At 38.8% G+C, this 24,679-nt stretch overlaps 1 protein-coding gene across 1 annotated transcript in view; it reads left to right on the forward strand.

Moving 5' to 3' along the window:
- Positions 1-24,679, forward strand: part of PPTC7 (protein phosphatase targeting COQ7) — a 35,046-nt gene that overhangs the window by 6,223 nt on the left and 4,144 nt on the right. Inside the window, exons 2-5 of the mRNA XM_019734081.3 lie at positions 13,586-13,765; positions 18,495-18,693; positions 22,133-22,256; positions 23,818-23,947. Of these exons, the coding sequence (XP_019589640.1) occupies positions 13,586-13,765; positions 18,495-18,693; positions 22,133-22,256; positions 23,818-23,947 (633 nt within the window). The remainder of the gene's footprint in view (positions 1-13,585; positions 13,766-18,494; positions 18,694-22,132; positions 22,257-23,817; positions 23,948-24,679) is intronic.

A 24,679-nucleotide genomic window follows, 5' to 3' on the forward strand; every position in this document is an offset into this window, starting at 1 on the left:
ACCGTTTATTTCCTGTTATTAAACAATTCACAGAACTGTGTCATAAATCAAGATTTCTTGTAAAAGCTGACCACTACAGAGGGCTTTGGGCTCATAACACACACTTTTTTATTTAAACTTGAATTGGCAAGTGGCACAGCTCTTCCAATTTAGTTTAAATTTTTTAAAAAGAAAAGATGCTAAATGCTTTGGAATAAGATCCCAAACAGGATTTTGTGTCGATTGGGATGGGGCTTGGGGGACAAATGCTTTTCCTTAAAAGAGTGAAAGTGCTTCACTCTTGTTTCTCCTAAGCATTTATTCAGTATCTAACACAAATATGGTTCACCTTGCCAGTGCATTATATAGTACTTTAGATTATGTGACACGTTTTTATGTTTTACCTTATTTAATCTTTTAACTATGAGATTACTGCTCTTATTTCCACTTACTCTGCATTATTTTCTCATCTATAAAAGTTGACTTGTCAATAAGGTCAGTACAGCTATTACCATAGCTAGGACTTAAACCTAAATGTCTTGCTGGCATGTCTCCTGTTTTTAAATAAATGGTTTTGTGCATATAAAAGTAACACATATTTAAAAAAGCACTGTATAAAATACCTATAACTCATAACTCAGCTCTAGTCAGTGTTGTTTCCTCCATCCTTTGTATATGTACAATTGTTCTATACACATTATTAAATAAAATTGGGTTAATATGTATTCTGGTCTATAATGTTTTTTTAATGTAATGTAAATTCAGTATATTTCCGCACTGATAAGTATAACTGCATCATATTCCACTGCATGTATAGTCCATAATTTATCTCATTAGTCCTCTATTTTTAGTTATTTAGATTATTTCCAATTTTTGTTCTAAGTAACAATAGGGTGAATGTCTTTGCAGCTGAATATTTCCTTCGGATAAATTCCTTGAAGAGGAGTTCCTAAATCAAAGGCTATGAACCTTTGCAAGGCCCCTGATAAGAATATTAGCATAGGTCCCTCCAGAAAGATACTAATTTATACTTTTGCAGTTGCTGTGAAGTTCCTCTCATTGATAAGCTCATTGTTGATTTTGAGTCTGTCATATTTAATAATTTATAAATTTACCAGGTTCTTAAATAGTCATTTTGAGATGAATAAATTTGTAGCTGGTGAATAGTTCTAGAATTGATTGAATTGTTGGTATGAACCTCAAGGACTGCAAAAACTGCCAGAGACTACAAAAGTGACTTACTACAAAGAGTGCTTTCTGTTGAAGGACCCAGTACTATTTTGACTCAGGCCAATTCTAACACATTTTTGCACTGATTTTTCTTTTACTCATTAATAGACTATTTTGAAAAGAAAGGGCATTTCTTTCTTTTTGTACTGCTATGACTACATTTTGATCTTTCAAGGATGCCATCATCCAGCTTTTTCCTGTTTTTAACTTAATCAGTATTAGTTTGTGCTATCATTTGAGGTAGATGCAAAGGATTAGTTGTGCTGAGTGAAGCAAACAAAAAGTGCTTCTGTTTTCACATTGTTGTTTGGATAAGAAAATAGATTTGAGCTATTTGCATAAGAGCTAGAAAACTGTTCATGGCCTCTAGGTTGACCACTAATTGTTACAAATGGTCATCAGTGTTTCTCTGAAATGAGAAAGTCTAAACAAGGATGTCTTATGTGTGTGTTTGAAAAAATCCACTTCTCTTGGTTCTTTAGCGGCAACTTTGATCTTAACTGGTTTTCTTGTTCATGTACTCTGAATTCACTGAACAGTCAATGGTCTTTGGATAACAAGGTTAGTGTGTGTTTTTTGGACTACATTCTACACATACATATTAATTTATTTACAGATCATTTGAATTCACTGCAGTCAATTAATACTAATCTTTAACTTTTATCAGAATTTCAAATTGAAAAATGGTTGACCTGAGTTTGTTACAGGCTTGAAGTAGAAAAACTTTTACATTTTAGTCAGTTGGTTAAAACAGGCTCCCTTTTCTTACAGTGTCTTACAATCCCAGAATCTTAGAAAAAGGAACTCTTGAGAGAATCTGTCCTCCTGCCCCTTATTTCACAGATGAAAACGCTAAAGCTTAGAGAAGTGATTCTGCCAGTGTCCTACAGCCAGTTAGTGGCAAAGAAAGCTGGAGTGGTGTCATCACCAGACCGCCTCTCAGGACTCTTTCCTTTAAGTCTTCTTTTAACATCTGTGAGGCAACATGTTGTAGCCAGCTCCTACCCGGGGCACAGCACCTTGTGCAACTGTAATGATGAGATAATGACGGAGTCATTCTCTTTTTGAAGTTCTCAGATGACAGTTGGTATATCAGAGTGTTGGTATTATAACTTTTCAGTACAGTCAACTGAATTCATTGTTTATTGGTTGTTTCCTGTTAGTGTGGAGAAAACCAAGAACAAAACAGATTTCCGCTCTGCAGTTCCAGCCCTGAAGGCTGGTGGGGAAGGCACATATACACAGGAACAGAATAAAAGAATACATACACATTAGGTGTTGTGGATGCATGGAGTCAGGCCTCGGGAGATGAGTAAACTGAGGCAAGTGAGGAGAAGAATGGTAAGGTTCTCTAGATTGAGGAATCAGCAAATATACAGGAGAAGATTCTCCAAACTACAGCTGTTTATGGCTAGAGAGTAGTTTGGGCTGGTGAGGTGGGGGTGGGAGGTCAGTTGAGAATTGATATTAAAAGATAGGTTGGGACCAGATTGTTTAAGTTTACAGTTGCCATGTTAAGGAGTTGGATGTTGTTTTGTTTCTGTGTTTTGGTAGGAAGCTATAGATGCTTTTGCTTTTGTTGTTTTGGATTTGGTTTGATTGTTTTGAAGAGGCATCACCTTCAGATGTACAGAATTCAAAAGGTATTCTAAAGGGTCTCCCTCTCACCCTGATCTCCTAGCTGCACATTTCTGCTCCCAAGAGGAACCAGTGTTATCAGTTTTTTATTTATCCTTCTAGAGAATGTTTTCGAGAGTGTGTGTGTGTGTGTGTGTGTGTGTGTGTGTGTGTGTGTGTAAGGAAGTGTATATACATGGAAGGTATTTTACTAGAAGAGCAACACGGTCATAGCAATCTTGTAAAAAAAATTATTGGTGGTGTAATGGGAGAACAGGAGGCAGAACAGCTAGGAAGCAACTGAAATAGTCTGAGCTAGAAAGGGCTTTAACTAGGGTAGTGGAAAGTACCGTGTTTCCCTGAAAATAAGACCTAGCCGGACCATCAGCTCTAATGCGTCTTTTGGAGCAAAATTTAATATAAGACCCTGTCTTATTTTACTATAAGACTGGGTATAATATGATATAATATAATATTAGACCCGATCTCATCTAACATAATATAATACAAGATCAGGTCTTATTTTACTATAAGGCCGGGTCTCATCTAACATAAGACCTGCTCTTATATTAATTTTCCCTCCAAAAGACGCATTAGAGCTGATTGTCCGGCTCGGTCTTATTTTCGGGGAAATAGGCTAGTTGGGCGTCTGACATTGCAGACTTAGAATCAGCAGGGCCAAGACGGTGAAAGAGAAAGGAATTCAAGTTGATTTTGAGGTTTTTGCATCGGAAAAATTCTTTGAAGTTTCTGGCCTTGAAGTGTGGGTGGGTTTGACTACCATTCATCAGATTAGGAAATGCAAGAGAAGGATCAAGTTTGGGAAGGGAAAACGGAATTGCTTGGTGCAAGGCATTTCCGAGGCAGAGTCACTTGGCCGATGGCATTCTTGCATCCAGCTGGCCTTTACTAAGTCCTGAGTGCTCCCCGCAGGCGTTCTCATTAGAATTACCTGTGCAGTTTGGCTTTCATACTTTGCTAGGAGGCCCAGGCCCACTCTGGGCATACTGACTCAGCAGGTGGGGCTTGGGGTCCCCAGGTAATCTCAGTGTGCAGTAAGAATTGAGAACTGTTGTGCCAGGTACCAGGCCAGCGCGCGAGGATGGAAGGTTGTTTAAGTGTGAAAGAGACTCAGACCTGAAGGAGGGCAATACAGGGAGGGAGAAAGACAGGCAAGTTATGATAGAGGTGTTGCAATTATAGTGACCGAAGGGAATGGCTGAGCCCATTTACATATCACTAGTTGTTATAAGAAAGATTTCCCCTTTAAATTAAGAAATTTCTGAGTCAGAACCATGGCACATAGTAGTAGGCAGCAGGCACTTAGATATTTGTTAAGTAAGGTTACTTCATAGTCACTTCTGAAAAAAAACTAATTCATTCGTCAAAGTGCAGATGAATTGTTTTTTCCTTCTGTGTTTTTTGGAGATAAATATGTTCCTTAGTGCTTGAAAATGTTACTGTTAAATTTTTAATGGAATATTAAATGGTGGAGGATGTGTGACAGGGAAAGATGAATGGACCACTCATCTTTTATACATTATCTGTGAGTGGGAATTGTCTTTTGGTTGTGACCACAGACCAGTGTTTGTAGAGCTTGCCACCTACAAACACTGATCAGAGACTTTTCTGATTGCTACAGGCTAGACTGGTCTATATGCTGTTATTTGGTCTTTGCAGAGAGGCATAACTCATGTATTACATACTGGCTGCGAGCTGAGCACTGTGGCCAGGCACTGTTAACACACTGTTCCAGCTCTCACACCAACCCTGTGATGTCCATGATATTATTCCCATGTGTGGGTGAAAATACTAAGGCTTAGAGAGCTCCCCGAGGACACTTAGTCCTGGAGCTAGAATTTGAACCCAGATCTGACGGCATAACCTGTCCCTGCCCTTGCCCAGTGTGAATACACTGTCTTTCAAGTCAGAAGTAATCGTTTAAAACATTGTTTTATTGACGTGATCTTTGCTGAGTCTGAATACTACTTCGTTATTAGCTATTCTTAGGCTAATAGTTGAACAAAGCCCCTTAATTAAAGCAAATGAAGGCCTCATCCAGCCTTGTTGAACTAGTCAGTGGGCCAACCCTGTCCTTCTGGGCACCTCCTAAAAGCCTTAACTCCTGCAGCGTGTTGTTTGGGCGGATCGTTAGTGAGAAGTTCTGGCGGAAGTGTAATAGGCATATACCTGGAGGTCAAGTTTCTCTGCTCTTAGGGCTCTAACCTCATCTTTATTACTTGTACTTTGTCCATATTAGTCAGAGTTGTAGGGAACTGCCCTACATGGGGACATGCCTGTCTCTCCAACCTCCTCCCCCACAACTCATGTTTCTATCCTTCAACACTCCCATCAGATTCTTGTCTTTTCCATGAATAATTTTCTGATTCTTTCAGCTAGATGTAATCTGATCTTTCTTGCTTTTGTTTTTATTGGTGCATACTTACTCTGTTTTATTATACCCATTTATGTTGACCTTCTCCAAACCTCTGTCCCCCACCACAATCACTACCACTTGATGTTTAAGTTCCTGTGGGCAGGCAATCTTCTATTCTATGTAAATCCCTTTAGTTGCCTTTCACCACACTGTCTTGCACATAGAAAATGTTCAATAAAATGTGTTGAATAACTTAGTATTGAATGTAAGTGTAAAATGTAGTTCTAACTGGATTCATATAAGTAATTTTTGTCATCCATCCCATACAGGTAACGTAGTTATTACCCAAAAAATGGGAAAGTGTGGAAAATAAAAAGAGGACAAAAATTATTTGTCCTGTCATTCAAAGATCATTATTTAGTTAAACAACATGTAGGGAAAACTATAATTAGTGTTCAGAAATTGAGTGACGGTTCTCCACTTGGCAGGCTTAGTCAAAGGAATTATGTTCTCATAAAAAAAAAAAAAGTGTTTGAGCCAGGGCTACCTGTGACTGTTAACCTATCCCAGAGGGTGGTATTTTAGTAAAGGCCAGCTCTTATTTTTATAGAGGGGTGAAGAAAGCAGGGGGTAAATAGTATCCTCTTTGAGGTTAGGTCAAGGATATACAGCTTAATTGTCTTAAACACTAAGTTAGCCTTTAAGACCAGAATTCTAGATCTAATCTTATAAACAGAAGGAAAAATTTTCTCTTAGCCTAAAGGGCCAATACAAATAGGCACACATCAGATTCAGATAGCTGGACTTTTAATTGCTGTTACTTTCTTATTTAAATGTTAAGTTATTTGGTGTTATGTAACATTTCCTAATATCTGGAAACCAACCGAAGCCTCAGCTTTAGTAGAAGCCCTTAATTCTGTAACACGCTAAGGGCCCTGCCTCTACTGTTCCTAACATACGTGTGATCCCCAGATGGTTTGTCTGTTGCTTTCTCCTGTCCACAAAGCATAGCTAAGAGCATTTAGCTTTTGAGGAAGATACTGTTGCAGCTCAGAAAGGAGTGAAATGACCTTTTCTGTGACTTCACCTTCAACTCTGTGTGGCAAGAAGGCAGTGATTCATACCCAACTCTGTGAACCCAAGGGCCTCAAGCCACACTCAAGCCAAAACATCATTCCATGTTAAGTATTTGGTGTTTAAACAGAAGAGCTAAGTAAGAGGAAGAACATTTTTATTTTTAAAAGGTTGACTTTGAGTTTCTTTGCCTTCACACTATCATTTCGTAATCCTCTTTTCAGGACTTTTCACTGCTTTTTAAGACAAAGCAACTGGCCAGAATAATCTGGAAATTACCATCTCTAGGTAATGAAGTATTCTGGACAATAGGTATGAGTGTGTATATGTATGCATGTGCATTTTAACTTGATTAATTATTAAATACATATTTACTAAGCTAGAAAGGAATAGCTGTTTTGTTTGGAATTCTAAAACAAAATGGACTGTTTTAGCAGAATTTGAGTTTTGCTTGTAGGTTGTTTTTTCACGTACTTTATCACAGGTTTGAATCTCTTCCTTTCCATCCTTTCAGCTTCGTTGTCTCAGCTTTTAAGTTAGCTGTTCTGCTTAGAGATCTTGAGTTCTTGACGTTCGTTTGTAGACTTGGTCTCTGGAGAATGAGAAGATGCGGGTTTCATTGTGATTAATGCAGAGTGGTTGCTTTGGGGAAACTTCTTGCAAAGAGAATATGTCACTTGTTACAGCAGGAAGAATATCATAATTTATATAATTTCACCTCTAGAGAACTGAAAGACTAACTGACTAAGAACTGTTAGTCAAAGCAAATTGTACTTTTCTGAATAACTCAACTATTGAATATATTTTTTCAGTAATCCTGCTTTTTGTTCCCTTTGGGATAATTATATGAAGATACATTTCACAGTCCTGAATCACAGGGGAGTTGTTCTTAATGCCCAAATAGTTGAGGCTTCAGAAATGTTGATACAAATGTGATCTGTTCCATTTGATAGAAATTGAATTTATACTCTGATCTTATTCTTCTCTAGTTATAATGCTTCATGTTGTGATACCTCTAGACAAATAAGGTTGGCTTTGGGAACAGTAGATTGTAACAGTATTTGAAGAAGAGTCTCGGCATCTAAAAAGAAGCCGGCTGTAGCGCTGCAATAAATACTGCCTAACCAGCTGCCTCATTAGATGAACACTGCCTGCAGAAAATGTGAAACCAGATAGCCTTATCCTTCTGAGTCCAGAGGGTCTCCTGCTACTTTTGTTATTCAACTCTTATGATCCAGCCAGTTTCTTACTCAATTTCTCCTCTGGAGTTTCAATTCACTGTCAAATACCCATCCTACTAGATAGGAGATGTTTCACTGATGGAAAAACAATCCCTGTAGAACTAACTGTCTTGCTTCCTGAGAGAGTGAGACTCGATGCGAGATCATTAAAGATGCAAGGAATTCAAATACACTGATGGAAAGAGAACTGACTCGGGGTGGTGAACACACAATGTGATATATACATGATGTATTACAGAATTGTACACCTGAAATCTATGTAACTTTACTAACACTTGTCACCCCAATAAACTTTAATTGAAAAGGAAAAAGAAAGATGCAAGGAACAAAACTGGTACCTTTGGATAGAACTTAATATTTCAAATTCTGCCTGAGCCTATTTTTGGATAAAATAAAATTGCCAATTTTTCTTCACTGGTGCTCATATTAAAGTTGAAATTCTTTGGGCATCACTTTCTTCTGGAAAATATCTGCTTTATAACTAATTGCATGTCACTCTGAAGATCGGTGTAGTAAGAAGGGTTTAAGAAGAATGGGAACCTCATGCTGATGGCTGACAATGGGGGACAGTGCTGGGGAGATTCAGGTTGACGTTGGTGGCTTAGTTCAAAGTCTTTAAGGAGAGCCTTTTGCAACTACATAGTTAGGTGGCCAGACGCAATTGGAAAGATAGGGTTTTGAACCTTCCACAATTTCAGCTTAGTTGCCAAACATTTTTTCCTTGAACTTTTGGCTTAGAACAAAGCTATTAAGTAAAATTCTGAGTTTAATAAAAAATTGAGTAATTTTTTAAAGTACAGCAAAATATTTTTATATGGTTGTAACTTAAAGCAAAACAAAAATGTATTAATTAGAAAAATAAAAATTGGCTGTTACTGTAAGAATTTCCTTGTCAACTACAAAAATAAATTTTAAAACTAAATAAATACATTTTTTTAATGTTCTTCATATAAAAAGGTGTTTAAATGATGGGAAACACTGAAATTCTTTCTCAACTCTTTACTTTAGAAAAGCAATCTGTGGAAAATTTAAAATATTACATAAAAATCAGAAGTGTTTTCTAGTTGATTATTTCCCTCTTCATAAAACTGACATTTCTACGTAAATGGTACAACTAAAGGAATCTTTTGTGCCCTATAGTCTCCTCTCAGCCTTCAGCTATGTAACCATTATCTTAATCTAATAATGGTTTTAATTAGATTTTGGGTCAAAGGAAACACTTAAGCTGGACTGTGCTGACAATGTTATTAAATGGAGACATAAGATGATTACAGTGAATTAAAGGAAATAGCTTCTATGTTCAGGGCAAACTCTTGAATCTTGGCATTCAAAGCCTTTCCAGTTATTAGCCCCCCTTTTCATCTGCACCTCTTTTCCCCTCTACAGAAATTATATCATTCTGACAAACTGGATTACTTGTCCTTTAAAAAAACTTAATCAGTTATCATATCTGTGATTGTAATTTGATGCCTAGAGTAAGATGCAGCTCTCAAATGAGCTATTTGGCCAGAAATTCTCATTCCTAAGATAAGATCTCCTCTTAACTCCTTGAATTTACTACTCTCTATACTCTCCCTGAACATCTCATCCAATTCTGATCTTTATCAAAGATCTGGCTCTGATTGCCTTCCCAGCTGCAGACACACAATTCCTGGCTTCATACAGAACATTTCCTCAAAAATGCCCTGCTGGCACCTGAAACTTAGCACACTGGAGACAGAATTAAGTCTCTTCTGAAGGCATTTCCACCCCTTTCCCAACGCGGGCGTCATCTAATCAATACTCATTCCTGAAGTTCAGAAACCTATTTGCTGTACAACTTATTGATAACAGAGCCCAGGTGTCTGTATTTCCAGTGATTTTCTATTCTATTTTTCTCGATACCTCTAACCAAAAATCTTATAGCTGACTCCTGACCTATTACCTCTCCCAACTCATTCTCTCCACTGCTGTCAGGATTATTTTTCTAAAATATAGACTGGAAGTAATATATTACTTCTACCCAGAAACCTTGACTTTTTATTGTCCATAGCAGTGCTGCCCAGTAGAAATATACTGTAAGCTACATATGTAATCTTAAATTTTCTAGTAGCTACATTTAAAAAAAGTAAAATTAAACAGATGCAGTTAACTTTAATTAATATATTTATTTAACCTAATAGCTCTAAAATATTTCAACATGTCCAGTATAAATTATTACTAAGATATTTTACTTTTTTTGTGTGTGTACTATGGTTTTGGAGTCCAGAGTGTATTTTACATTTAACAGCCCATCTCAATCCAAACTAACTACATTTCAAATTCAGTGGTCACATGTGGCTAGTGGCTCCTATATTAAACAGTGGGGGTCTATAGCATAAAGTTTCAAGTTCTTGGTCTGCAATTCTGGGCCTTCCACAATGTCAGCTCCCACCCTGCATATTGCAACGTCTCCCCCCTCACCGAAGCCCCAGCTACATATACTTGTCTGCCGTTCTTTTCCTTTCATTACTCTTCCCTGTCTGTGGGAAGCTGACTTACTTTCCAGGGCCTAATCTGAATGCTACTTCCTGAGAGAAGGCTTGCTCCATTCTCACAGTGCCCCATAAGCATTAACCACTTGCTCTTGACCCTTCTGTAGCAGCAGTTATGGGAGCCGTTTGTCTAGTTCCTGTGGGGGTGAGTATCTAGCCGCCCACTGGAAGGCGAGCTTCTCAGAGGCAGGACTCTACCTCTCTCAGCCCTCTGTTTTCTAGTGTTTATTGTGGCCTCCGTTTGCTCTTAGGGATATTCTTAACCTTTGCTGTTGTTGTCTTGGTATCTTAAGCAATTTCTCCTTGGATGTTGTTTTCTTTACCTCTAAATGAAATGTCCCTTTATATCAGGATTCCCCTAATTAAAACGTGTTCTCTCTTTTTGTGGATTGAAGCTTTTGCCTATGCAAGAGAGGAAGTATTCATTTCCTTGTAGAAATAACTGCCTAATTAGTGAATTAAACTAGGTTTCTTTCAAATGTACATGTAGTAGGTTATTCTAGTTGCAGCCTGATTTTAATCCCAAATATGACTCTTCATGTTATATAACTTGTTCTTTGTAAAGATATATACACACACACACACACACACACACTAAGGCTTTTTTCCCACCAGTTTTCCTGAAAATTTTATGTTTCTTAAATCTCTTTTTCCCCTAAAGAGATTTAGCCAGTGGAGTTTCGCTTGAGTTCTTTTTCCCTTGTAAAAAGCAAACTGGTGCCTGAAAGGTTGTGCTCTATTCTGGGTGAAATCTGATTAATGTTGAAGGGTTGTGTCAGGTCAAACTCTATAACCTGCTGACAGATTATTTAGTGAGTGCCAGGATCAACTCTCAACATAGCGCAGATTTTAATGGTTTTCTCATGAAAACCATTTGTAGATGAAACCGGTTTGTATTTAAAGTTAATTGTGGCTCTTAGTTAAGAAGAAATTCTTTCCTCGAGCATGCAGTAGTTTGCAAAGAATGAATGATTCATCAGATGGAGTTGTGAGGATTATAATTGCATTCTGTTTTAACACAAATTGTTGGCATCTTAAATCGTAGCAAAATCTTACCCCATTTAAATAAGAATTCCTCAAAAGAAGTTCCTATTAAATAAACTCTTTTAAATTCTCTTATGAATTTCCAGATATTGTCACAACTGCTTGAAAAAACACAGAAAAAAAGTAATGCTTCTTCCTGGTAGGGTAGGCCTCATCCTTGATGCTTCCCTTTCTCTTACCATTGCTGCCTCTCCCTTCATCCACTTCACCTGTAAGTCCTTTGGTGTCACAGGATCCTGAACGTCTTCTGTACTCTTAACTGCACTGCCGCCAGTCACGACTGAGCTGAGACAGACTCCTGACTCATCCCTTCTCTCCGCTTTTGCTCTCTACACAGCAGACAGAATGATCTTTTTTTTCTTTTTTTATTGTTATCACTATTACTATTTAAACTTTGCATAATGGAAAATTTCAAATATATATCAAAGTAGAAAGGTAAGTGCACCTCTCTTTGAACTTCAGTTAGTTATCCATTCATGGCCAATCTGGTATCATCTCCTCCATCACTTCTCCTCCCCACCCCCCACCCATTATTTTGAAACAAATCCCAGACACCCTATCTAATCAACTAATATGGAATTGCCCCAAAGTGAACTTTTACTTACTGGTTGGTCACAAAAGGTGGGAAAAGTTGCTGCCCCAATAGTGATGTTATTTGTCACCCTCTTTACTGTCTTCCGGTCCTTTTTCCTCTTATTTTTTTCAGGATGTTTCATTGTTTGATAAATGCCATTATCAGAAAAATAGTTTCATGTGTCCATTTCACATTAAGCCATTTTTTCAGGGATGCATATACAGGCACTCGCTTACTTTTGTACCAAGTAACGTTTAAAATGTGTGAGAGTTGAATGTGCAAAAGATGTAAATGTGTATGTGGGGAGGATGTTTCTTGCTCAGAAAGCCTTAAAAATTATAAAATTCCTAATTAACATTTTATAAAAGCAATACACTCATAAAAATAAAAGTTAAACAATACAGAACAATATGAAATAAAAAGCTAAAATCTTTCATTTATTCACTGACCACTTTCAGTCCCTTATTTCCAAAACAACTATTAATACTTCTTATAGATCCTTCCAGAAAACCTTAATAGGGCCGGCCTGTAGCTCAGGTGGTTGGAACGCAGTGCTCCTAACTCTGAGGTCGCCTGTTCGATTCCCGCCTGGGCCAGTGAGTTGCGCCCTCTACAGCCAAGATTGTGAACAACAGCTCTCCCTGGAGCTGGGCTGCCATGGGCTACCATGTGCTGCCAGAAGTGGCCGGTGGCCAGCGTGAGTGGCTGTGGGCTACTGTGTGCTGCCGTGAGTTGTTTAGAGCGCTGTGCTCTTAACAGGTTGCCGGTTTGATCCCCACATGGGCCACTGTGAGCTGTGCTCTCCACAACTAGATTGAAACAACTACTTAACGGGTCCTGGAAAAACACACTTAAGTAAATAAAAAGTTAAAAACCTTAATAATGCATATAGCTGACTTTTTTTCTCTCAGTTTGTTTGAATTTAGTAGACAGAAATTGGTTTTTAATGTTGAACAACTAGCTTGGTGTTTTGCAAAGGAGTTGAATAGGAGACGATATGACTTCGACTTTGAAAGTCTTACTGACTTTCTTGCACACTGGTTTCCTCTGGGTAAAGGAGCCTTACACAGACTGACCTCATCAGTAGCTCTATGGACCCCTGGAATTCTCTCTGTATAGCAGTGCAGCTCAATAGAAACATATGAGTAATACATGTCATTTTGAACTGCCTAATATTTACATTAATTAAAAACAGGTGAAATTAATTTTAATAATGTATTTGGCACATTATATCCAAAATGTTATCTCAACATGTAATCAGTGTAAAATTAATGAGATAGTTTACCTTTTTTCTCATGCCAAGTTTTCAAAATCCAGTGTGTATTTCATACTTAGAGCACATCTCAGTTTGCATCAGCTTCATTTCAAGTGCTAAGGAGCCAGCCACGTGTGGTAGTGGCTGTTGTATTGGAAAGCATAGCCTTGTATAAGATAGTGGTTGTCTCTGAGGGCGGAGAAAAGGGAATGGGTTAGAGTCTTAATTTTGTTCTTCATTTTAGTTATTGACTGATATTTAAAGTTCAAAGTTTCCTACTTTTGGTATTAATGATTTCCAGCTCTGGCTCAGTTGTGTTATCACTAGCATCAACACTAAAAAAAATCATTTTTAATTTTTAAAAAATACAACAAACCGGAATAACACAAATACTTCTATACAAAGATAGCAGTCCTGCTGAAATTGAACTGTTGGCTGGTGGGCAATGCCACCTATGGTAGCTCATGTTTATTCGTCAACATATGAAAGATCAAATTCTAAGTGGAGAATATGGCTTTATGAGTATTAGTGTATAATATATTAAACTTGAGCACTTTTTATGAATTTCAGGGTAAATATGTGTACACCAGTATGTAGTAAAATTAACTGTCAGGAGGAATGAGGTAAGAGTTCCTAGAGGTTGGTAAGAACATCCTTTAAATGTAATTTTTTTTCTTTAAGGGGTTGCAGATGGTGTAGGAGGATGGAGAGACTATGGAGTTGATCCGTCTCAGTTCTCAGGGACTTTAATGCGGACGTGTGAACGGCTAGTAAAAGAAGGACGGTTTGTCCCGAGTAATCCCATTGGAATCCTCACCACAAGCTACTGTGAGTTGCTGCAAAATAAAGTACCTTTGCTTGGTAAGTAGATATGTTCCATGTTTTCTTCTCTAAAGAAGCCCAGGAGATGGTTAACAACAAAACCAAGGAAATAACCTTAACAGCCCTTTTTTCTGAGGCTCTTCCTGTTAACCAGAGTTTGATAGAGAAGCTGTGGGCTAACCAAAATACTTACTACTGCTGGGAGGGAATGTGAATAGTAACAAACACGTTAGAAAACAATTGGGGATTACAGAGTAAAGTTACACATGAACAGGTAGCATGTCCCAGAATTCCACCTCTAGGTCAGTACCCATCTGTGTAACAAGAGTAGGTACAATGTTCATAGTAGCATTGTTGATAATAGCAGAAAACTGGGAACAACCTACAAGTCCATTTCTAGTAGGAAAATGCCTTTTGCAGAGGAAGGATATAAAGCTGCTTACAGTCAAGAACATGTTGTTGAGGGAAAAGAGGACATTGCAGAATACTACGTAACAGTCTGATTCCATATATTTCAAATTCAGAAACATAAGGTAAAACTATTATTTAGGGATTCTAAAATATGAGAAAAGAAAAGCAAGTGGTTGTATAACTCAGGATAGTGGTTCTTTCTAAGGAAAGAAGAAAGGGATGGTACCTGGCTTGTAAACTTCAGTTGCTTACCTCTGGGTTGTTTAGGTTGCACCCCAGATTACTAGCAGTTAGCTGATGAGGCGGCGCAATAGCGTGGAACAAAGGAGAGCCCTGCCAATCTTGTATTAGAAAGCGTATAAATACCTAGTGTTTATCTGGTATGCTAATGGAGCATCCTTTGGCCAAACGTCTACATTTGTTTGTTAAATGGTTTCCTGGGAACTTACCCAACAACTCACCCAGCCTTCTAAGCAGACTTTCAGAAAGGATGTTATTAAGTTTCTGCTAATTGCCAGCATCTTTCTGGTTACTAGAAGGCCTCCCTCCCAGTCACCATCCACATTTAAAATCAGCCTCTGTTCAGTGTTAATGAAGAGCTCCACACTGTAAATGCTTGCCTTCAATTTAAATCATTGGTGAGAAGGGGTTCTTTTCATCATGCTGCAATCTTCTGTCTTCTCCATGCTTCTTTCTAACTGAAGGCAAATCTGTATTGAGGTTTCAATATACCGCTTTGTCTTAATCTGCTATTTTGGACATGCAGTCTGGAGCCTGCACAGTGAAACAGCCGAGATTCTAACACCTGTCAACTTGCCATATGACTTTGGGCAAACCACTTAACCTCTGACCCCCTTGCTTCATATGTCAATTGGAGACTTTTTGTGAAAAGAAATGACTTAAAGCTTCATGCAGTAATCCGAAACATGTTGTTGAAGGAAAAGAGGACATTGCAGAATACCATCTACTAGTCTGATATTTAACAGAAGCCTGCAAACACAGATTCCAGGGGCCTGACTTGCGTGTTCCTTGAAGCCTCTTCCGACCCCTTCTCCCCCTAGGCTTTCACTGTGACTTGGAATAGCCAGTTACAGAACAGCAACTATCTAAAAGCTTAGTTTTTGCTAAATTTCTTCCTCATCCCTACTTCCCTTCCTATTTATCCTCATATAACTGGGAGATCTTAATAAAATAAGTTTAAGGGACATATTAAGGTTTTCTTACATTGAATATTATAATTTTTTCTCCTAAAAGACATGTTGAAGTAATCCTTCGTTACCATATTTGACACATAAACGTACTTCTCTCACATAATCTACACATCTCTACGCTATTTGTAACTAAACACATTTTGGCAAAGACAGGCTGCTGAGTTTTATTGAACCTCAGATATAATTGCAAATAATTAACTTTACAAGATTAGGTAATCCTTTTTTCTTTAATCCAGCAATTGCTAAAAAGCCTATAACGTTTCCAATATGAAGGGCAAACCGATAGTAATAACCACTTATTTCCTGAGACTTCCTAGCTGCTTTTAGATCTAGGTTGGTATCATAGGCTGTTAACATCTGTTTCCTCAGAAACCCTTCTGTGGATTTAGGTCTTACGAAGCCGACATATCTTAAGAATTCGAGGGGTCACTTCTAATAAGGTATTCCTTTCTCTCTTTGCTACACAAAGTCTTAGTAGTTGTTTACAAAATAAAGGACCAGTGATAAAAATATTTCCATTGTAGCATGAGGGATTTGTCTGGACTAGTCAGTCATCTGAACATCCGACGCTGTTGTTTTCCTAGTACCTCTTTTCTTCTTTTTTGCCTGCTTGTTCCTCTCCAAACACCTAAGAATGAGCTCTTCTCCCATTTTTCGGCTGTCAGCGCCTGAGCCACGTGCACCTGTCAGTAATTTGAAGAGGCAGAGGAGGATGATTCAAAGCCCAGATGATTCTTTAAGGCCAGGCTTGCTTTTGTTGGTGCTGCTTTGCATATTAAAGCATCTGAGGACCATTTTGATCCTAACTCAGCGGGTTACTGCCACAAGGGTAGCAAAATGATAGCCTGGGTTTGTCAGTAATAATGAGTCAACATGAGTCCTTACTGCAGCAGAAAATTCAAGGCTGTGCTACTTATCTGTCATTTTTCGTTCTCAGATTTATCCCATCAGCTTTCAGACCTTTTGTGTGATGATGATTCTGTTGATGATTCAAGCTTCTGTGTATTGAATAAGGAAGGAAGGGTCATTGGTGATCTCAGCTCTAATATAAGCTGTGGAGGATACAGTACCTGTTTTTCTTTGACATTTAATGGTAGAGACAGGGTAGTTTATTTAGTATCAGAGTGTTCGGTTAGTACCCCTGTATAAACTAGAGAACAAGGAAACAGAATTTCTGAACATTACAATGAGACAAATGCTTAAGTGTTTTTAAATTATTAAGTTACACATTTTCATTTAGGAAAAACTAATAACAAAAATTAAATTACCCATAATCCCACTATGAAAACTATTAACATTTTAGTTATTATGCTCCCTGAAACTTTTCTATGTATGTTTGTGCGTAGAATAGTGATGGTAAGAGGAGTTGAATCCGTTGTGTGCTCACAACGGCCCCATGAGGTAGGCTGGTAGGTACTTTTAGTCATCATTTGTTAGGAAGAAACAGGCCTAGAGGGAAGAAGTGCTTACTGGCAGTCAGACTGCTAGAAAATGATGGAGCCCTGGGATATGGCACAGCTTGTTCCACAGCCTGTTTATTTTGTTTTATTTTGCTGTTTAACTCATCTTAACAGTTTAGCCTTTGCCTACTATTGCTTTTTAAAATTTTTTAAATAAATTTCACTCTTTTTGATGTACACTTTTTAAGTTTATCATTTTTTTAAGGAAACTTTAATACTAGCTTGTAGTCTACTTGTTTCACTGAAGTTATCTTTCCTTTTCAAATATATTTCTCTAGCAATTTTAGTGGCGGTCAGAAAGCTAACACTTAATATGTATTATAAGTGCTTGACATGATTTAACTAATTTTATCCTCACAAACAACTCTTTAAGGTAGTTACTGTTATCCCTATTTTTATAGATGTGGAAACTGAAGCACAGAGAGGTTAAGTAATTTGCCCTGGACCACACAGCTAGCAAGTGGCAGGGCCAGCATTCATACACAGGCAGGCTGACTTAAGAGAATACTCTTTAAGTGTTATGGGATAGTGTATAGCCTGCCATTGCATGGACGTACTGTAATTTATTTAATCAATCCCTTAATTTTTGATGTTGAGGTTATTTCCATTTCTTCCTGATCTTTAACGGTGTTTTGTGTACTTAAGTCTTATTTGCATCTCTAGTTATTTTCTTAGAATAAATTCTCACCGGTGGAATTGCTAGATCAAAGCCTATGCACCTTTTTCAGGGCTCTATTGCCCTTTAGAAAGGTTTAGTTTTCCTCTCTCACCACCATGGAATGAGAGTGACGTGTTCACTACACTTGTGACAACACTGCATTATCTTCTTTGAATTCTTGTTAAGCTTATAGGCAAAATGGGGAGTAGTGCGATGATCATTTCTCATCTATTTCTTGGTGAACTGCTTATTTTTCTATTTTGCCATTTTTCTGTAGGTATAGATTTAAATTTTAGTAGCTGAAAGTGATCTTACTAATTGTACTAACAGTCTTTTGGTCTGGGGAAGGTCATGTGAGCTGTGTGCTGCAAAGATTACCCAGAAGCTTTTTGCTCTCTGCTTGGAATGTGGTCTCTCCTATCTGAGCATTAGTAGTCTCTGTAAAGTGAACAGGTTGATTCTATAAGCAACCTAGGAAAATTGGTCTTGTTATTTCACAATGAGTCAGTCCCCAATAAAAGTTCTTCATGACCTCAACAGATGGAAATCTGGTAAAAATTGTAGTTGTGTGCCCTGTCTTAAATGTTAGTGAATTTTGTGGAGAAGGCTTCCTGCCAATGACTAATGAGAAATGTCAGGGAAACGTAAAATTCTCATTCTGGCATTTAAGTATTAAAACTTAATATCTCAACAACATGCTTTTGAACATTTGGCATAGATTAATAACACTATTGAAACAAATTAATGTGGTTAAATATCAGCCATTTTTATTGTTTTCTTTCTGCAAATGGAAGAATTCAGATCGTCAGTGGCCCACTTACTATGTGTACTAAAAATCCCTTTTTCTTTCCTTGACATTTGGACTCTGGTCAGATTACTATTGACATTTGTTGGGGATATGGAGCATAACTAAGCAAAGGAGGTTCAAATTACGGGATGTTGCTCTTTGTGGGGGGTAATTTGATAAAAACGTGTATACAAAGGCAGTCTGGTAAGAGAAGCTAAACGGAGATCGTTCTTGTTTTTAGGTAGCAGTACTGCCTGCATCGTGGTGCTGGACAGAACGAGCCACCGCTTGCACACAGCCAACCTGGGCGATTCAGGCTTTCTGGTTGTCAGGGGTGGCGAAGTTGTGCACCGGTCAGATGAGCAGCAGCATTACTTCAACACTCCATTCCAGCTCTCAATTGCACCACCTGAGGCCGAGGGAGTCGTCTTGAGTGACAGGTAATCTCCCTTCTCAGCCATTTAGTGTGAACGGAACATGGCTCACTCATAGGTTCGTCCCCATCCCCCTTAACCGCAATGGACACAGGCAGTTTCTGTTCTCGTGTGAGAAAAGAAGGCACATTGAGAATGTTCTCATTGGGAGCTTTTAGTTTGACTTCAAAAGCTATTTTGCTTGAACTTGATATTGCGGCCAAGTGCAATTCTGTTAAACACCCAATAATTTGACAAGAATGTGAAAGTACTATTTCAGGCTTATAGAATATTAGTTTTTCATATCAAGACCACGTGGTACATATGGTTGTATTTGTTAAATTGTGTGGGAGAGATGAGTCATTTTTCATACATGTCATTGCCTGTACAAGATTTTGCACACGTTATTAGGGAAGCATGCGAACAGACGTCTGCTTTATTTATCAGAATAACTTCCTGATTCTCAGGGCCTTCTAGTACATGCATCAGAGAGAAATTGCAGTCCATACAGCACCTGTGAGAGCCAAGTTAAGTTGCAGGAAATGGAATCAGAAGTGGTCTTGGGTATGTTTTGCGATGATGCTGTTTGAGGCGTTTGTCTCTTTTTCTTCTGACACCTTCTCTCAGTTCATTTTTAAATTGTCAGGAAAACTTTCCAAGATCATTAGTACTTTTTTGAATCAACATTTACAGTTTATCTTCACTAAGATCAGAGTACAGAATAAGGCGAAGATAGTCTCAGATTTCACTGCCTGTAACAACCTTATAGGACCTGGCACAAACATTGCTGGCAATTCATAAATGTTGTTAAATGAGTAACAAGACTTTTATAAGAATAGAAGCATTCTGGCTAGTGCCTATAGTTCTTATGAAGCCAGATCTTAAGTCCTAACCAAGATAAAATGACTATTACTGCCATCTTTTAAACTAAAATGAGCATATTATATGATTAGGTATTCAGTATTGCCCATCTGAAGGTCTATTGTTGACTCCTAGAGAGAAGCATTTTTTGCTTTCAGATTAAGGCAGATTACCATAATTGGAAGAATATTTGATTGTGGGCTCTTTTTCAGTTGACTGTAATACACATTAATATTTGCCATATTGGAGTGGGGAGGGCTGAGAACTCCAGTGCCTTGGTAGATATCAAGCTCACCTAACAGTTTCTGGAGAACAGAGTTTTAATTTCTTTATTTGATTCTTCTCCTTTTGGTTTCTGAGTGCCAGAGCAGCCCTGCTGTATCTCACGCTATCTTTGGGACAGTCTAGTTAAGGCAGCACTCACCCTGGCCTGCCAGCGAGGTGGAGGTTGCTTCCCCTGGAATCCTGAAACAGCTTGCTAGCATGTGATTTCAGCTCGTGTTTCAGTGCAGTCAAAAGTTTCCAGCAGCACAGTATGTTCAATCAAAATGGGCAAAATTGCAGCTGGCGGAACACCAAGCTCATGGGTGGGAGTGTTGGGAGAAGGGGACAAACTGTCCAATGGTAGTGAGTCTTTCGCAGGCAGAATAGCAAAGGACACTCCTGAGAAAGAAAAACCTCAGCATAAAATAGAGCTTCGGTGCCAACCTGGTCATGAATCTAAGCTTCTAGAATCTGATTAGCCTCCAACGACTGAGCAAATGTGAAGTGTCTTATAGTGTTTCTCTTAATTCCACAGAAGAAATCAACATGGTTTCCACCAGTTTTACAGACTTTTTTTTTCTTCCTGCTGTATGTTACTTCCTTAGCTATCAGTCGATCTTATCTATAAAATACTATTTTAACTTTAATGTATAGGTTTTCCTTTAGTAGCTGTTTTTACAAAATATTCATTGTATAAGCATATAAGTAAAAGTTAGTTTGTTTCTTGCCAGAGCCCATCACAGAACTTTTAGATGTGCCACTTCTTTCCTTCGTCAAGAGAAGATGAACCAGAAATTTTTTCAGTGCACTTTGTGTAAATCCCCAGCAGGCATGGGCAGGCTGTATTTCTATGTTTTCTCTTCACAAATTTTACAATATGTTGCTTACACGGGTTTTAGGATTTTTCTGTCAAGCTTAGTTAGGGTGCTTTCATACACTCCCTTCCGGATCAGTGTGTGATTTTTTTTCTCCTGGCTCTTGTTCGCTAATTGCCGGTTAAGGCATATTATCAGGTATCTCACCTTTCCCTCACCTTGGAGGCCTGGAAGCAGTGAATCTGGCCTTTGGAAGTGACTTAGAATTAGCCTCTGGGGGTGTGGGTGGGAGGGGCGTTAACTCTGAATATATGATCTTTTCTCTTCTCCCCACCTGGGTTTTTTCCCATTCTTTATGTCTTTCTTCAGGTGTCATCAGAGGAAAAAATCTCCCATCTGTCTTTTTAAAAGTTTTATACAAAAAGATGTAGTGAGGGGTGGCTGGTTAGCTCAGTTGGTTAGAGCGCTGTGCTAATAACACCAAGGTTGCCGGTTCGATCCCCGCATGAGCCACTGTGAGCTGCGCCCTCCTTTAAAAAAAAAGGGGGGGGAGTGAGAACTCTACCTCCTATACCTGCCCCCAGCCAAACATTCTCTCCTCAGAGGCAGCCACTGTTATCTGTTTCTTTGAATCCTTTCAGATTTATTCTCTGCATATAAAAACATCCGTATCTATGGGTATCTCTCTCTCTCTGTGTCTTGTGCATGCGCACACAGAGTCTCTACCTTTCTCCCTTCATTAACAATGTATTACAGAGTTGTGTCTCCGCCCCCCCCCCCCCCCAATTTGGAGGGTCGGTTACTTTTTCTTCGTTCATTTAGTCATTCAACAGATATTTCTTGAAGAACTGCTGTGTGCCAGGCACACTAATAAATAAATGCCTATGCGTGATGAGCACTTTGTAAGCCCTGGGAGACAGACAGACCTTACTCTGCCAGAGTTAGTATTATTTAGTAATACTAACATCATATTACTAGTAATATACTAGTAATTACTAGTACTATAGTAATAAATGTCATTGCAGGTATTTCCTTTGCGTGCATTCTTACAGGATTTGCATGCTCTCCTCCCCAGTGCTCGGTCAGTTGTTCCACTATAATACAGCTTCCTGAGAGCCAGATTCAAGCCTGCAGGGAAATTGATGGGTGGAAAATGAATACCAGAGGATGGAATGTGGCTCTAAAGAATTAGGAAATAAAGACTCATTTTCATTAGGATTTTAGAGGCATGTTAGTATCTGACTCAGAAAAGAACACTCCCTCTTTTTAACCACATATGACAAATCATCAAACTATTTTACTTGGTAGTTTCAGTTAAGTTTTTGAAATACATATATCAGTTTTTAGTTTTTAATTTTTTTCAAGGTTAGGAATTTCATAATGACTGGTTTTTATTATTGACTCAGTTATTATAAATAAGTTTTTCTTAAAGCCTCATTACATTATAACATAGTGCCTGTTGGAAATTTTGAATGGTATTTCTAAAAGGCTTTCTTAATTTTGCCTCTATCCTGTCCTTGTCATAGCCCGGATGCTGCTGATAGCACGTCTTTTGATGTCCAGTTAGGAGACATTATCCTGACAGCGACAGATGGACTCTTTGACAACATGCCTGATTATATGATCCTTCAGGAGCTAAAAAAGTTAAAGGTAATTCACTTAAAGGTTGACCCTTGGAAGCAGTGGCCCTCTCTGGGCAGCTGAGTTTTCTTGATTCAGTTGCATTGTCTCTTTTTGTAGTTCTGGAAAGGACTATTTTTGTGAGTATAGGAATATAATAGTTCTAATCTTTCAAGTAATTGTAAACGGAAATATTCACAACTGGAAAACTTGAGGGGAAAAGGCTTGTAACCCAAGTCTTTAGTAGTTAGGTAAAGGTAGGAAAAGTCCAGATGAAGAATTTTCTTATTTGTATTTTGTATTATATTTTAATGGTATTTAACGGTCTTGGCTCTTGGTTGTCCTTTTCTCCTTTTATTCGCATAACAAACCCAGCAGGTGTTGAGGCTGGGAAAGATAAGAAATCATCATACCAGAGCCAGCTAAGGAAGGCCTTGTGCGAGCTGAGCTATCACCAGTAATGAAATAGTTCAGACTTGACTCATACAGAGAGTGGAAGGAAGTGAAAAGAAGTCTTTCCATATTCTCCTGGCTTTGTAAAAAATACTAACTCCGGGAAAAGTTAGCCTTTTCTCATGTTTTTACCACTAACCAGTATAACTTGAAGTAAGTTTCTGAACTTTTTCAGCACTATTTTCCTCACTTGTAAAATGGGGATACAGAAGAGTCTGTTTATAGGGTTGTGGTGAGGATGAACTAAGACCACCAGGCCTCTGTGGGGTTCAGTGAAGGCCAGATGTTGGCACGTGCTGGCACTGTACTGTATAGGTGATAGTGTGGAAGCAGAAGTGACACATTGCCCTGCTCTCTGGAGCTTATATCCTAGTGGAGGAATGCAGATAATACAGAGAAAGAATCTGCTACAATGTCGGCAGTAAAAAGGAAGAAAAATAAAGCAGGGTGAAGGGGTGGAGAATAGAGAGAGCTGCTGTTTTAGAAAGACTGGTCAGGGAAGGCCTCTGAAGGAGGTGACATTGAAGCAGAGGCCTATTATTATTTATACTGAAACTGTTCTGAGTCTTAGAGCTCCAATTGACCTTGTGCCCCATCCCCATTTTACAGATGAGGAAGTTGAAGTAGCAAGGGTAAGGCTATGGCTCAAGACAATACAGCTAGGCAATCTCACTGCGATACAAAATGCTGAAGTGTTTTTCAGTAGGGTAACTGGCAGCTCTTACTTAGAGAGCAATCTGTGGTTGGCCAGGGGTGCATTCGTAAGCAAGGAAACTTGAGGTTATCTCTGAAGTGCTGTCAAAATTCGCCTTTTCAGTCTCATCCCATTTTAGCAAAAATACCTTAAGAATTTCAAATGGGGGGGGGGGAAGCAAAAGTGAAAATCTAAACTTCAGGGCCCAAGGCAAAGGACTTTTTGTGTGGCATCTCGTGCAGGCTGCACTGGTTGTCTCGTTCATTTTAGTCAAGGTGTAATGAATGGTTTAACGTCTTCTCGAACTGGAATAAAACTTAAGTGGTGGAAACTATGGTTAGATAAATGTTAGTCTTAAAAAGTGATATTTGTAAGAAGTTTACTTGAATACAGAAATCATACGGGGCATTATGGTAAAAATAACTCCCTCCTGCTTCATCTTAGAATTCAAATTATGAAAGTATACAACAGACAGCAAGAAGCATTGCTGAGCAAGCTCATGAGCTGGCCTATGACCCAAATTATATGTCACCCTTCGCACAGTTTGCATGTGACAACGGATTGAATGTGAGAGGTAAGCATTCTTTCGGAAAGTCATAAGGACTAATTGGGGACATAGTAAGACGGAAACATTCTGGGCTGTGGGGTGAGGTACACTAGACCTCTGGGTGCTCGGTGGAGGACTACGGAGGTGTCCTCTCCCAGTGGTGAGCCAGTGGCTTTGAGCATGGTCAGCAGGCCTGAACACTGCAAGGAAAGAGCAAGTGCGTGTCATCCTGTCTTCCCCACAGAGGATTCCCTTCATCAGTGAGCTTCATTGGCTATAGAGGCAGGCGGGACCTGAAGCCCTTTACTGCCACCACTGCACTGCTGGGACCTGAGCCCAGAGGGCCTCCGAGCCCTGCCTGGAGGGACTGGACATTCCCAGCAGTTCAACATTCTGCCCTTCACGGGTCTGACATTTCACTTCTGCCTTCCTCTGGCTTTGTGGGACTCATTGACAGTAGTTGCCTGCCAAACTGCCACAGCAGGTTTTGAAGAGGGAAGCAGTGTTAAACTGTTCTTGCTTGAAGAGTCCTATCTACTGAGGGATGTGTAACTTTGGGAGCAGGCCAGTAGCTCAGTCTTAGAGCTGGGATGACATGTTAGCATACCAGAACTACTAGAGTTGGTCAGTTTCTTGCTGATATAATATTATGACATGTAAAGCATTTCTTAGCCCTCCAGGAAATATTAAAATAGAAAAAAGCACATGCCATTGCTGTTTGGCAGAATACAAGACTATTCCTAGTTTCAAAACTGGCTA

This window comes from Rhinolophus sinicus, chromosome 9 (assembly GCF_057876585.1).
Source record: "Rhinolophus sinicus isolate RSI-liver-muscle chromosome 9, RSI-T2T, whole genome shotgun sequence".
Classification (NCBI taxonomy): domain Eukaryota; kingdom Metazoa; phylum Chordata; class Mammalia; order Chiroptera; family Rhinolophidae; genus Rhinolophus; species Rhinolophus sinicus.